Source organism: Parasteatoda tepidariorum, chromosome 9, assembly GCF_982258835.1.
Source record: "Parasteatoda tepidariorum strain Cologne lab strain chromosome 9, Ptep-v5.0, whole genome shotgun sequence".
In the NCBI taxonomy this organism is placed as follows: Eukaryota; Metazoa; Arthropoda; class Arachnida; order Araneae; family Theridiidae; genus Parasteatoda; species Parasteatoda tepidariorum.
In genome coordinates, this window is record NC_141763.1 from 64,643,465 (window position 1) to 64,657,961 (window position 14,497).

A 14,497-nucleotide genomic window follows, 5' to 3' on the forward strand; every position below is an offset into this window, starting at 1 on the left:
GCCATACAAATCTCTATGGTAACCATAGGCGTATGGTATCTTGCCATACAAATTTCTATGGTTGCCATAGATGAATTTCTAGGTTACCATAGGCTCTCAATGGCAAATTTTCCTAAGGGGTACGTATTTTATCTTGTTTTATTCTTAATAAATAATTTTTATTTTATATTCGGCATCATTTCTTCCTATTAATTTAAAAAGAACCCTAAAGTTCCGTACACCAAAGCAAAAACAGAGGAACAACCCCTACACCGTTTGATTACCTTCCATAGTACATAATTAAACTGGCGACTTCTGAATGCCAAATACTTCATTTTCAAAAATCCCTCTTATTTTGATTCACAAGGAAAACGGAAAGTCATTTAAATACAAAGATTTTGCCACTCTAAAACATCCTGTTAAGGTTCATTTGTCTTCTCGTTGTTCTGGTACTGGCCATGATGACAACTCCTGCAGACCACCCTATGCATGAACTGAAAGGGTGCTCATGCTGCTTATTCCTGGAATTGTCCAAAAGAATTAAAAGTAAAGAAGACTTTTTTTTAATGTTAAAATTTAAGAAAATCATTAATATTTTATATTTGTACTGTTTTATTGTATTGACAACGTTGCTTTTTCCCCCCACAGGCTGTATTAAGTAGTAATGCTACTCTTGAGAAAGCCAATGAATATGCCCTTCTGCAACCATGGCTTGGAACTGGTCTTCTTACCAGGTACTGGTCTTCTTACTTGTTTAATAATGATATTTTAAGCATATTTCGTAGTTTTAGTTTTCATTACCTCTTAATGAAGAGGGTTTTCTAGATTATTTTCCTGCATGTATGGGAATGTTAGAATAACTCTTAAAAAAATTGGATGATTACAATAAAAAATCTATTATAATTTTTTTACAAGCTGTTAATTTCATCTTATTTTATTATTATTCTCTTATATTATTATTTTATGATTAATTTATTTTTATTAGAAAAACTGTTTTATGGAAATTGAATTGAATGTAGGGTTTAATGGCACAAAGTCCACAGAAGGACATGCTGCGCCAAACAAAAGGTTTTATAACAAATCTTAGGTAAATGTATATTACAATTTTTTTTATTAAAAATCACTCGGAATTTATAAAACTGAATATAACGAAACAGACGTATTCAAAAGTGAGTAAAACGAGATAAAATGTATAGATAGTCATAAAACAGTCATCATAAAACAGTTGCACTCAAAGTTGAATAAAATCACATAAAACTGTAAATAGGATAAAACAGTTTTATGCAGTATAAAAGACCAATTGCGCGTAGAAACGCCAAAATGTTAGGATGATGGGAGTCACCTAACAAATCCGGCAGAGTTAAAATAGAACTACCGAAAAGGGTAAGACGATGACGGTTAAAACATGGGTAAATGATTGAAATATGATAAACAATGAGTAAAACGTTGCAAGTATTGCAATGAGGAGGAGGTTCACCAAACAGCAAGTGAAGATGGGTCAAACAAGTGTAGCCGATTCGGAGACGAGTAAGTTTGACGTCTGCCCTACGATTACGTAACACACGCAATAGATCCAAATAAATTTTATAGTGTGCAATTTATTATTGATTTGGAGATCCCATTGTTGCAGCCATAGAAACTTTATTAGCTGTCGTACGTGTGTTTCTATATCTGAGTATGGTATAGACAGAGAGAAAGGGTTTGTAGCAGATCGTGCAGCAACATCGGCCAAGTCATTGCCTGGAATTCCGGCATGACTTGGGACCCAACAAAATAAAATATCAAACCCAATTTTATGAAAATAATTTAACAAATAATGTATAAAATTTAAAATTGGGTGAGTCAATTCTTCAAAATGTCCTAATTTGCGCAACTTGTTTGATGGAACAGTATTTACTTTATGAAAATGAATTTTCATAATACAGTAGTTTAGCATTTGCTCTGTTTTAATTTTTTTTTCATGGTGCAGCATATTCTTTATATTTTCTTCTTTTGGCTATCTTCTGAAATGTGACAATTTCGATCCGAACCAAGACTGTTAACAAGAGGAAAGTTGAGTTTTTGCCCCCTCATCCCGTATACCAGTGATGGGTGAGAGGGCAGCTGCCATTCTGTCATAATATATAACTTTTTTCAATGAATTCAATTCCAGAAAGGTAAGCATAAAAAAAAAATTGTCAATTTGAGATAGGACACATTGAACATGGATCTCATGATGCAACAAAACCTGCTTTATCTTAGGTGTATTTGAAGTATTAGTTTGTCGCCTAGAAAATATTGCGCAAAAAAATCCAAATTTATTCGATTTTTAGTACCATTATTAAGGATCATATAAGTACTTTGTCATTCATCATTTGTAGAATGCCATCATCATTTCTAGAATAATCCCTAATGGCTTCTTTTGCATTCAAATCTCCCAAAATTATTGTGTTTTAATTTATGAATCTAGAGGTAGCTGTTATTATGATAAACATTAAAAATTATGATAAACATTCAATTCTTTATTAATTTTAATTCCTGTACAGCAATCATGTGGACATCTCTAACCTCTGTAATATCAATTGATTGATCGTTTTCAGCTCTGATTGCCATTTTGGCGAAACTTTTTCTGTTACACTCTAAAATCTTTTCAGGTTTTCGACCCTTGCATGACCAACGGGCTCGTTACGTTAAAATGAGCCAAATATACCCACTATTAGTCTGAGCATGTTACCTCAGTTAACAAAGATTTAATGTTAAATCTATAGGGATAAAAAGTATTACATTAACAATGTTTTAATATTTATCCTATGTGAAAATAAAAAAAAGCATATTTTTTTTATTCCTTCAAATCGCGGGTTATGTTCACATTTACCATCATGTTATTTTTATATAGCTATAAGTGTCGTTCTTTGAAATCAATCAACACAATAACTGCTAGATTTTCCCCTGAGGGGGTTTACCTTCTTTAGGTAAATACAGGGAGTCACGCCCCGGGGTACCCTAGTGATCTATCCTCCCTTCCGTTTCCTCTCCCTTTTCTCATACTTTCTTCTTTCTCTTCCCCCTTGTCGTGGTTGCCGAATTTACTGGTAAGGGCTTGTCATCTGTGTTCGATTACCACCCTGTTGTATCGAACCCAGATGGGAAGAGACCACCCGCGTGTTTGCCGTGCGTGGAGACCCGTGTCCCTGGAAAACGGGATCCTGGCAGTTGAGGGGCATCCTGGTACCCCAATACACTGCTTTGGCCCGTGCTTCAGGTAAACGGGAGGTGCATATTGGCCTGTATGCGTCAACCGGCTAGCCACGAACGTCACCTGTTGGCTAGGGTCAAGTCCGGAGTCACTTACTGGGCACCTCGTTAAGGGTGGAGGCTGCTTCAGGGGTGACTCGCGGACGTATAGCTATTGGTTAGCATCGGTGTCAAGTGATGAATTATGTTACTTGCATCCCCTCAGTAGGACTCCGTGGTGGGTGATGCCGCTGGTAGTAGAACTGTTTTTTATTTTCTATGGCTGAAGATAGTACGGTGTTGAGTTCCGCACACCAATGCAAAAACAGCGGAACAACTCTTACACCGCATGTATACGCTCGTTATTTCATCATAACATTGACGAATCCTGTTATATCAAACACTTCATTTTCTAAGGTTTCACCATTCCTAATTCACAAGGCTCTCCTCTCCGTACTGGGAGAAGTAGCCTCTGTGAGAAAACTGCGCTCCGGCGACCTTTTAGTGCAGACGACATCCGAAAAGCAAGCCACTGCCCTATCTAAGTGTACAAATATATGTACCTTTAATGTAACTGTCACTCCTCACAAATCTCTGAATACTTGTCGTGGAGTAATATCTCAAGCTGAATTCATAGACGACGAAGAGAGTATGATCTTAGAAAACCTGCAAGACCAGCATGTTGTCGAGGTCCGTAGGATTAGGATTCGAAGGAATGGACAACTCATTCCAACGAAACATCTTATCCTTACGTTTGCCTCTCCAACATTACCATCTGCTGTTAAACTTGCATGGTATAATTGTCCAGTCAGACCTTATGTCCCAAACCCTTTGAGGTGCTTTCAGTGCCAAAGGTTTGGACATTCAAAAGCATCTTGCCGAGGTACATCTGTTTGCGCTCGCTGTTCTACTCCTGGCCATTCAGACACTTCCTGTGAGTTACAACCCCTTTGCGTTAACTGCAAGGGAGCTCATGAAGCTTACTCAAGGAGTTGTCCCAGGTGGTCAGAAGAGAAAGAAATTCAATCTGTTAAAGTACTGCAAAACCTAACCTTTAACGAAGCCCGTCGAATCGTTACCGCCCGTACACCCCGTCCGGGCGTGTCGTATTCCACGGTTGCAAAGACTTCGTATTGTTCTGTTAGCACGCAAACTGATTTCACAGCACAAAAATCTACTGCCAACAAACAGATTAAACCTCCAACTCAAAAACCTAACTTTAACTTTACCGCACCATCAACATCCAATCGGACCACCTCACCTCCACCTAGCAAAACATCTAAAATAGACAATTCTGGAAAGGCCCGACCTTTTCCAAAACAAATCCCTTTAAAAAAATTACCCCCAAGTCTAAAGCCTGGCTATTCCAGGAAGAAAAAAGATGCAAAGTACGTTCAATATACCAATCAATCCACTTCTGCGTCACAGAAGATGGATCTGGAAGTTGAATTGTCTCTGCATCCTTCTGACGACGAGTGCCTACTTGACTGACCTCTTAATAATGACGTTACCTTTAAATCATCCTTTTATACTTCATAATGTCCATATGTTTCATATCATGGAACTGTCGCGGTTTGCGAAACAAGCTTTCTGATGTTAAGGACATTGTTTCAAAATTTCAACCTGCATGCATTGCCTTGCAGGAAACACATTTAACGTCATCCAATGATTTTAAACTGCGCAATTATTCATGCTATCGACAGGATTTTAATAATGGAAATCAACCGCATGGCGGTGTTTCAATTTTAACTTCTAATGCGTTACCATCTACTCATCTTCCATTATCCACCTCATTACAGGCTTGCGCTATTCAAATTCATATCAATATCCCACTTACAGTATGCACTGTCTACTTACCACCACATGCACCTGTTACTCAATCAGATTTAAACTCTCTGATAGTTCAGTTAACTTCACCTTTTATTTTACTCGGGGATTTTAATGGTCACAGTGAATTGTGGGGTAGTTCCACCTCCAATGACCGGGGGCGTAAAATTGAACAACTCATTCGTGACCATAATCTCTGTTTGCTTAATCAAGGCGAAGAAACTTACTTTCATACCCCGACAAGAACCTTTCATTCCATTGATTTAGCGTTATGTTCACCATTTCTCGTACCTTTTGTAAACTTTTCTGTAAGTGACGATCTTCACAACAGTGATCATTTTCCTGTCATTGTTTCATATTTTGCTTCTGTTCCCATGAGTTCACGACCATCAACTTTCATATTTCATCGCGCTAACTGGCCTCTATTCACCCAGCTTGCTCAGATTACGGAGGTTATGATAACCCGCAATACTATAGGTGATGCTGTTAATAATGTAACATCTGTAATTCTCCACGCGGCAGAAGAAAGTATTCCTAAGTCGTCAAGTTCGCTTCCTCGCCACCGCAAACCGTGGTGGAATGAAGAATGCGCAGCTGCCTACAAAGAGCAGAGACGCTTGTGGAACACCTTCCGCCGTTATCCTAATACTTTTAACCTTTTGGCCTTTAAACGGGCGAAAGCTATAGCACGAAAGATCAGACGCAAAAGTCAAAGAGAATCTTGGTCCCGTTATGTCTCGTCCATAACATCTTCAACATCTTCCAGACAAATCTGGTCGAAAGTTAAGAGAGCTAATGGCATTTATCGCGAATTTCGACTTCCGATATTTAAGAAAAACGGTACCATTTACTCTTCTCCTGCAGACGTTTGCAATATGCTTGGTGATGCATTTGCTGCTGTCTCTTGTCCAGAGAGTTACAGCCCAGCATTTCAACACCATAAGCAGACCGTCGAAAGGAATAATATAAACTTTGCGTCACGTCGTCCCTGCCAATATAACAGTGATTTCAGTTTTGTCGAATTACAGAAAGCATTATATCGAAGTAAAAACACAAGCCCTGGTCTTGATGGTATTACATATCACATGCTCCGCCACTTAGATCGGACGTCTTTGTCAAATGTCCTTGTTCTGTTTAACAGAATATGGACGGAACAAACATACCCGTCTAGCTGGCGTGAAGCAATTGTGATACCTATTTTAAAACCAGGTAAAGACGCTAATGATCCCGTTAACTATCGCCCGATAGCTTTGACCAGCTGCCTTGGTAAAACATTTGAGCGGATGATTAACTCTCGACTTGTGTATTACATCGAAAAAAAGCATGTCATACCAGATTTTCAAAGTGGCTTCCGCAAAGGCCGGTCAACTGTAGACAATATTATTGAACTGGAATCCAGAATTCGTAATGCCTTTGTCAGGCGAAATCATCTTGTCTCTGTCTTCTTTGATATCGAGAAAGCATATGATCGGACTTGGCGTTATGGAATTCTCAAGACACTGTTTGACATTGGACTCCGGGGTCATTTACCGATTTTCATCAAAAATTTCTTGCTGAGGCGCTATTTTCGTGTTAAACTTGGATGTACATTTTCTGATCTTTACATTCAGACAGAAGGCGTCCCACAAGGTAGTGTTTTAAGCGTCACATTATTCATCATCCATATTTCACTAGTTTTAAACATATTGCCACCTACTGTCTCTGGCTCTCTCTATGTCGATGATCTACACATCTCGTGTTCAGGATCCGACATGAGAGTCATCGAGCGACAACTGCAATTAGCTGTGAACAAGATTTTAGACTGGAGTGATCAGAATGGTCACACTCTTTCGCCATCTAAAAGTTGCTGCATACATTTCTGTCGTAAACGCGCTCTTCATAATGACCCTGACATCTCTATACATAACATTCGTATACCAGTTGTACCACACACGAAGTTTTTAGGTGTCATTTTCGACAATAAGCTAACTTTCATACCTCATATAAGGCAGTTACGAAAACAATGCGAACGGAAACTGAATATGTTACGTGTACTGTCGAATACATTTTGGGGAGCGGATCGCTTAGCCCTGCTACGCATATATCAAGCACTGATACTTTCGCGACTTGATTATGCATGTGCAGTTTATGGCTCTGCTACCACCTCCAATCTACGTATCTTAGATACAGTACACCATTCTGCACTCCGCATTTGTTCCGGTGCTTTTCGTACATCCCCAGTTGAAAGTTTATATATTATATGCAATCAGCTGCCATTAGATTTACATCGCTTGAAGCTGTCTCTCAGTTATTACTTTCGTATTATGTCCTCTAGATATCATCCACTAAAGCACTATGTAATTTCATCAAGCTTGGAGAGATTATATGCAGCTAGATTTTCTCACGTCCCTCCATTTCATGCCCGCATGCGTTCACTCATTCAAACTCTTAACATTTGCGAATCACCATCGCAATCAACAGATCATTTTCTCATACCTCCGTGGAGCATCACACCATATAAATTTCATTCCCCTTTTATGATGTATAATAAATCTAACGTCGATCCCATCATTTATCAACAACTGTTCACTTCTCATCGTCACCAATATTCAGAGTATGTCCCTGTGTTTACTGACGGATCAAAATCTGCGGGATATGTAGGCTGTGGTGTCATCATCGCTGATGATGCCTATAGCTACAAAATCCCAGATATTTGCTCCGTCTTCACTGCTGAAGCAGTTGCCATTCTCTTGGCATTGCGACTGATTTCTACGCGCTCTACAAGGAAATTTTGCATATACTCAGATAGTATGAGCGTTTTGCGCCAGTTGGAAAATTTTAACAGTGAAAATCATCCGATTTTATGTTTTATTAATCACTTGTTGATAACCCTTCAAAATAGATTTCATATTTTATTCTGTTGGGTACCGAGTCACGTCGGTATTCCAGGGAACGACTTGGCTGATTCGGCTGCACGATCTGCTACTTCAGTTTTAACTTTATCTGTACCTTTCTCGGACACAAAAACTTATATTCAACAGTTCGTCACATCTGTTTGGCAACAGCAATGGGATCTAAAAATTTATAACAAGTTGCACTCAATAAAAACAGATTTTAGCCCTTATCCTGTATTGAGTCTGCGGCATGCAGATGTAAAGTTAAACCGTCTCCGAATCGGCCACACTAGGCTGACCCACCTACATTTGTTATTTGGGGAACCTCCTCCCCAATGCAACACCTGCAAACTTTTACTCACTATTCATCATGTTTTAATCATCTGTCCATGTTTTAACCGTCATCGTCTAACCTTTTTTGGTAGTTCTATTTTAACTCTGCGGGATTTGTTAGGTGACTCGCATCATCCTAACATTTTTGCGTTTCTACGCGCAATTGGTCTTTTATACTGTATATAACTGTTTTATCCTATTCACAATTTTATCTGATCTTATTCAGCTTTGAATGCAACTGTTTTATAATACTTTACTACATTTACATTTTACCTGATTTTACTCACTTTTGAATACCTCCTTCACGTTGTATCTAGTTTTATAAATTCCGTGTGGCTTTTAATGAGGAAAATTTGTAATATACCTTTATTTTAAAAACGTATGTTTGGCGCAGCATGTCCTTCTTAGGACTTTGTGCCATTAAACCCTACATTCAATCAATCAATCAACTGCTAGATTTTTTAAAAATAATTTTTAGAAATAAATACTTGTTTTAATAAAACTATACTTAGTTAAAACATATGTTTATGATTTTTGCGAATGATATATATATATATATATATATTTTCTATTTTCAGTAACGGTAAAAAGTGGAGCTACCGAAGAAAACTATTAACACCGACTTTTCATTTTCGAATATTAGAAGATTTTGTACCAGTATTTTCTGATCAATCGAATATTCTTGTTTCACGTCTTCGTAAACTTGAGAAAGATTCATGGACTGATGTTGTTCCTCTAATTACTGCTTGTACTCTAGATATTATTTGTGGTAAGTGTCATAATATACAGGAATATTTTTAATGGGGTTTAAATTTAACCTTTCATCTGAACCTCTAGACTTCAAATGTCTCTTATTTAGGAACTTTTATCCACCGTAAAAGTTCATATTTTTAGTTACTAATAGAAAAAATGGTTTAAAAATTTTAAAAGAACATTTTTTTGTAGTTCTTAAAATTAAAATGCAAGTTAAACGCAAATATTCCTGGGTAATTTTGTAATAATTAATTAAATATGTCATATTTAGGAATTACCACCACAAGTGTTAGAGATTGTAATATGTTATAGTTGGTGTCACGTGACTGACTGCTGCTGCTTTCATTTAATTTTTATTGTTTCACTTCTCTTTTTGTGATGGCAACCTTCTTGAAATATTTATGTTGGTTATTTAGTGTTCGAATAAGTTAGGTTTTGTAAATATCACTAAATTTAGATTGCTTTAGAATTAATAAATGTTTGTTAAGTTTTAATTCGTATCTGTTTATTCATCTGTAGAACTTGTAGTTCATTTGAATAACACTAAAAGGCGTCTGCAAAATTTATTTGTTTGCTGCAATTTACAACAAGTTTACAAAATATATCAAGGTGTACTCTTTTTGAAGGTCTTATTGATTTTTAATTTTTTTTAACAAAATATAGTTCTACTTTCCCAATTATTAAAATTTTTCTTTCAGAAACAGCTATGGGCGTAAGAATAAATGTGCAATCCGGTGGATGCAAAGAGTACGTTCAAGCGATTCATAAGTAAGTTTTTAGGAATCGAATTCTTAGTTCTTTATTTCTTTTCGTTTTTTTAAAAATACGCATTTGCTTTTTTCTAAAATTCTTAACATAGTTTATCTCGTTTAAACGTAACCGCGTATAATGATTTTAGAACTCCCCTTGTTTATCAACAGATGCCTAAAAATTGTTAGTTTTTTAAAATACATTTTTTTAAAAACTATTTTTATTTTAAATGCATTTTATTTTAGGTAGGGGTGTCTATTTCTTTCAAGGTTAATTCAAAGTACACGGATCAATAAGTAAAATTAAAAAAAGTCATTGTCTCCATCGGCTTCTTGTCACTCAGTACCAACTGAACTATAGCTTCTGCAGCAGGAAAAAATAGTAGCTATCCATAATGACGGGATGTTGTTGTTTATGTTTTTACAAAGGAATAATATTAGATAAAGATAAATAAGATTGCAGAATTAAATTTTTGCATGCGTATGTACGTCTTTACTGCACTGAAGTATGTATTTCTTATTTCAAGAATTGAACTTTTCAAAAATTCTGCAAAACTGTGAAGTATAAAGAAATTGATCCCGCAGTGATCGTAAAGACCCAGTAGAACACCGAAGTCAAGCATCGCTGGCTGCGTTCAGTAAGTGGGTGGATCACCACTTTGATCAGCCTGCGGAAGGACCGAGGGTGTGTGGTATCGATCCTCGTTAAACTGTTCTACCATAAAATGCTTTACTTCGCGGTCGTCACAGCCAGCAAAAATGCGATGGCATGTTTTCTGATCATCTTCAGGGATGTTACCCAGACAGTCGCCTATAACCCATTGTGCAGACGTAAACTAAGTAACTGTAAACATTTAGTGCGACGTAAACTAATAAAAATAAAAATTAAAGAAATGTTTTGAATTTTTGACTATTAAAAATTTTTTCACGCAATCTAAGTAGTTATTTTGCTACGAAGTTCTATGCTGAATTTTTTTTTTTTTTTACCAACTCAGCCAAATGCTAAGTTTCTAAGCAGAGCAGACATTTTTGAATGGGTTTAAACCTGGAAATTCGATTTGCCATGTCACAGGGTTGGTTTGGTGTGCTCAAATGGCTTATTATTATTACTTTTTTTATTTTTTGAAAGAAAAAAATTATAATTTTGACCCATAAACCGATTTTGGGTTTTCTCAGAATTTTTTTTCCTATTGACATATAAAGTATACATGAGAAATGGAATAATATTTGTAATAAAATTTTTTAACAAAAACTCATCGTTTTATTAAAAGAACGTTTAATTTTTATCAGTTTCCCTGTTTTCTCTACACTTAGATTGTGTACTGTCACTTCTAAAATTTGGATTATGCTGTGATTAATATATTAACTTTGGTAACAGTGTTACCCAGGTTAAAAAAAATCAATATAGGAATTACTTGAAACATTTAACATTTCCGACCAATTTTATTAAAACTCAAATTTTCAAACAAAAACAAACTCAAATACATGGACACCTGGACATACTGGCATTCTAGGAAATGAATTAGCAGATCGGGCGGCAAAATCAACAGATAACCTAACTAATCACAAATCAACGTTATCAGATGTTAAAAATGTTATCAAATGTACCTTGTATTCAGAATGGCAAAGAAACTGGAATAATGAGACAAATAATAAACTACATAGTATCTATTCTAGCCTACAACCTTATACACATCTTAATCTACCTCGAAAGCTAGAAGTTGCTTTAAACCGTTTACGTATCGGTCATACTCGTATTACTCTCAGACATCTTCTACTAAATGAGCCTGCTCCAGAATGTTCCCATTGTGCTCACTGTGAAACACATTTTAACCAAATGTAGCAAATTTAAAATTCAGAGACAACGCCAATTGGGTTACTTTAATCCATCATTGATTTTATTAATTGGTAACAGTCCCCACGACAACATTTTCTCATACCTCAAAGCCATTGGTTTTGATACATCAATATAGATATTTAATAAAAACCAAGTTGTAGGTGCGATATAGCCACAACTGGCTCTTGCGCCAATAACTAACTAACTAACAAATTCGATCATGCCACTAGTTGAAACTTTTTTATTCTATTTTTAACGTCTTTTTTAATTCTGCATACCCATCTGCGAATAATGATTTTGGCACATTCATGCCAATGGTTTTAGATTTTTCATCACCTAAATTTCTTCTTCTATGGTTTTGTTCATTCAAGTTTGAATGAAAATAATCTAGATTGATATTTTAACTGTACTTCGAACAGAAATTTTCAACGCCATTTGCTGACCCTAATCTCTTATTGTTTTAAGGTATGTAGTAATGAATATCCATTCTGGAGCCAGTTTTCCCCAAAACTCCTTTCAACTCGTCAATTTTTATGGATTTTATTTCTTCTTCTGAAAAGTTTTTGTCTTCAGAAATATCTTCACTTGTAGTTGGATCTTCGTTTTCTTATTCGCAATCAGAAACTAAGTATTGATTGCATCTTTAAATCTTACGTATGTATACTAGGTAACAATCAATGGATCACTTTTTATTAAAGGAACGCCGCCTCTAGGTTTAAGCCTTTAATTTGGAATAGTAATCATAGACATAATAACAGAGAATGGTGAGAAAGGATGATAAATAAACATTAAATGTAAATACTTTAAAATTAGAAATAGTAAAATATTTTGCATGCAAACAATACATTTATAACTATTAATTTGACCCTGATGACAATCATAGAAATCTAGATCTTCATGCGAGAAAAATTTATCAATCCTACCATGGTATCCTTAATCAATAAAACTGAGCTGACAAAACGTTAAACGTTCTTATGCAACATAGAGACATAAAAGCATCTAAAAATTAAATTTTTTTTGTCTGCTGCAACTTTTTAATCATAAATATTTATCTGTATTACATAAAAATGCTTATATGCACAGAGTTAAGTTTTAAGATTTTCTTTTATTATTTGTAAATACATTTGTATCTTTAATAAGATCCATTCAAAATATATCTATGCTGGAACTAATTTTTTATATATATTTCTTACCAAAGCAATGTCTTTTTTTCCATCAATAACTGTTGGTTATAATGGACTTTCAGGTGAATAATTTCTCTTAAAAATCGGCGACTGTTTACAGGTTAACTTACCGCTCTTTTCTAATATTCATTAAAGTTTTCAAAATATTTATTAAAAAAATGTTTATTTATTGATTTTGTTGTTTTCTTTCTAGAATCGGTGATATATTCTTATTCCGCATCCTGAGGCCTTGGCTTTTATTAGATTTCATTTTTAAACTTACGCCATCTGGTAGACAGTTTTTCAAAAATGTAAATGTTATTCATCGTTTTACTAGAAAAGTAAGTGATTCGTCACCAACATTGACTTTTTTTTGTTATTATTAAACAATTTATTACAAATATATGTGAATTCCTATCTTTACTCGTATGTGGTAGATTTTTTAGTTGAAAAACTATATTTAAAGGTTTATACGATTTAAAGTCGGTAGTGTTACACACAGGAAATTAGTCTTGTAATTTTTGCGATTATATTTTTTCCCCGTTTAATCGAAAGGTTCCAAACAGGAGTCAATAGAACCTAAACTTCAATATTTTTTTTAAAAGTACTATTTTGATGTTGCATTGTACGAATGAATCACTTATAGCTTCTAATTTTATCGACTGAAGCATTATTTCATTTAAGTAAGATTACATTACATGTGCTTTAACTATCCAGATAATTAAATAAGATGCTTAAATAAGTACAAGTATAAAAGAGTATACTTTGAAAAGTTAAAAGTCTTGGCAGCTTCTGAAATATTGGTCCTATTAGCTCGCGTTTGGTCTCATTTAATTCAGCTGGCAAAAATACATAGAGTAAACTGCCTTACTTGTTAGATTGTTACAAACATTAAGTTGTTCTTTTTTAATATAAAATCTTTATAACTACTTAACTATTGATCGTTTCGAGATTGGTCTCTTTTATGCCTTATTTCACTAGTATGCAAACTTCTTCTCTCTACCCCCTATTTATAAATAATCAAAGCGCAATGTCGTGTAACTTTTTACCCTAAAAGGTTTACTTTTTATGTTCATATAAAATCTCAATTTTCTACTGTACTGAATGTAATTAATTGCGAGAAATAATATTAATAAAAAGTCAATTAAATGAATGATTTACTGATAAGCAATAACTCGATCAGTAAAAATATTTAATTTCGTTTTAATAATAAGAACTAGCTTATACTAATAAATTTGATACATAGGTTATAAAAGAAAAGAAATCTGAAATGATAGAAAATAATCATTTAGTAAAAGAGTGGAACGTAATTGCCAATGACAGCCCTTCAAATACAAGCCGCCGCAAAGCTTTTCTGGAATTACTGTTAGAGCATCACATTAAAGATCCATCATTTACTGAAGAAGACATTAGAGAGGAAGTAGATACATTTATGCTTGCAGTAAGTTTTATAATATAGTATTGCATATGATTATGAAAGTATGTATATGAATATTTATTCAAAGCTGTATTGGTTGTTTCTGAGGTATTTTTTTTCAAAGCTTAACTTATGCTTTAGTCATAAAATAATATTAAAAAGTAAACTGCATACAGCAAAGCCACCTTAATCAGAATGCCTTATTTATTTTTAACAATTTAAGAAAAAAAATTGATGAACTCAAATTTAAGTCTTAAACTTTTGTGTATAAAAGATCACAAATTTATAGATAAAATAATATTTTTTTTAAAGTACCAAATATAAAAATAAGCGTTTGGTATATAACAATAATA

At 34.7% G+C, this 14,497-nt stretch overlaps 1 protein-coding gene across 1 annotated transcript in view; it reads left to right on the forward strand.

Moving 5' to 3' along the window:
- LOC107443713 (cytochrome P450 4V2) overlaps positions 1-14,497 on the forward strand; it is a 38,237-nt gene that overhangs the window by 20,312 nt on the left and 3,428 nt on the right. Inside the window, exons 4-8 of the mRNA XM_087152025.1 lie at positions 628-713; positions 8,804-8,994; positions 9,677-9,746; positions 12,942-13,068; positions 13,974-14,168. Coding sequence (XP_087008151.1) covers positions 628-713; positions 8,804-8,994; positions 9,677-9,746; positions 12,942-13,068; positions 13,974-14,168 — 669 coding nt within the window. The remainder of the gene's footprint in view (positions 1-627; positions 714-8,803; positions 8,995-9,676; positions 9,747-12,941; positions 13,069-13,973; positions 14,169-14,497) is intronic.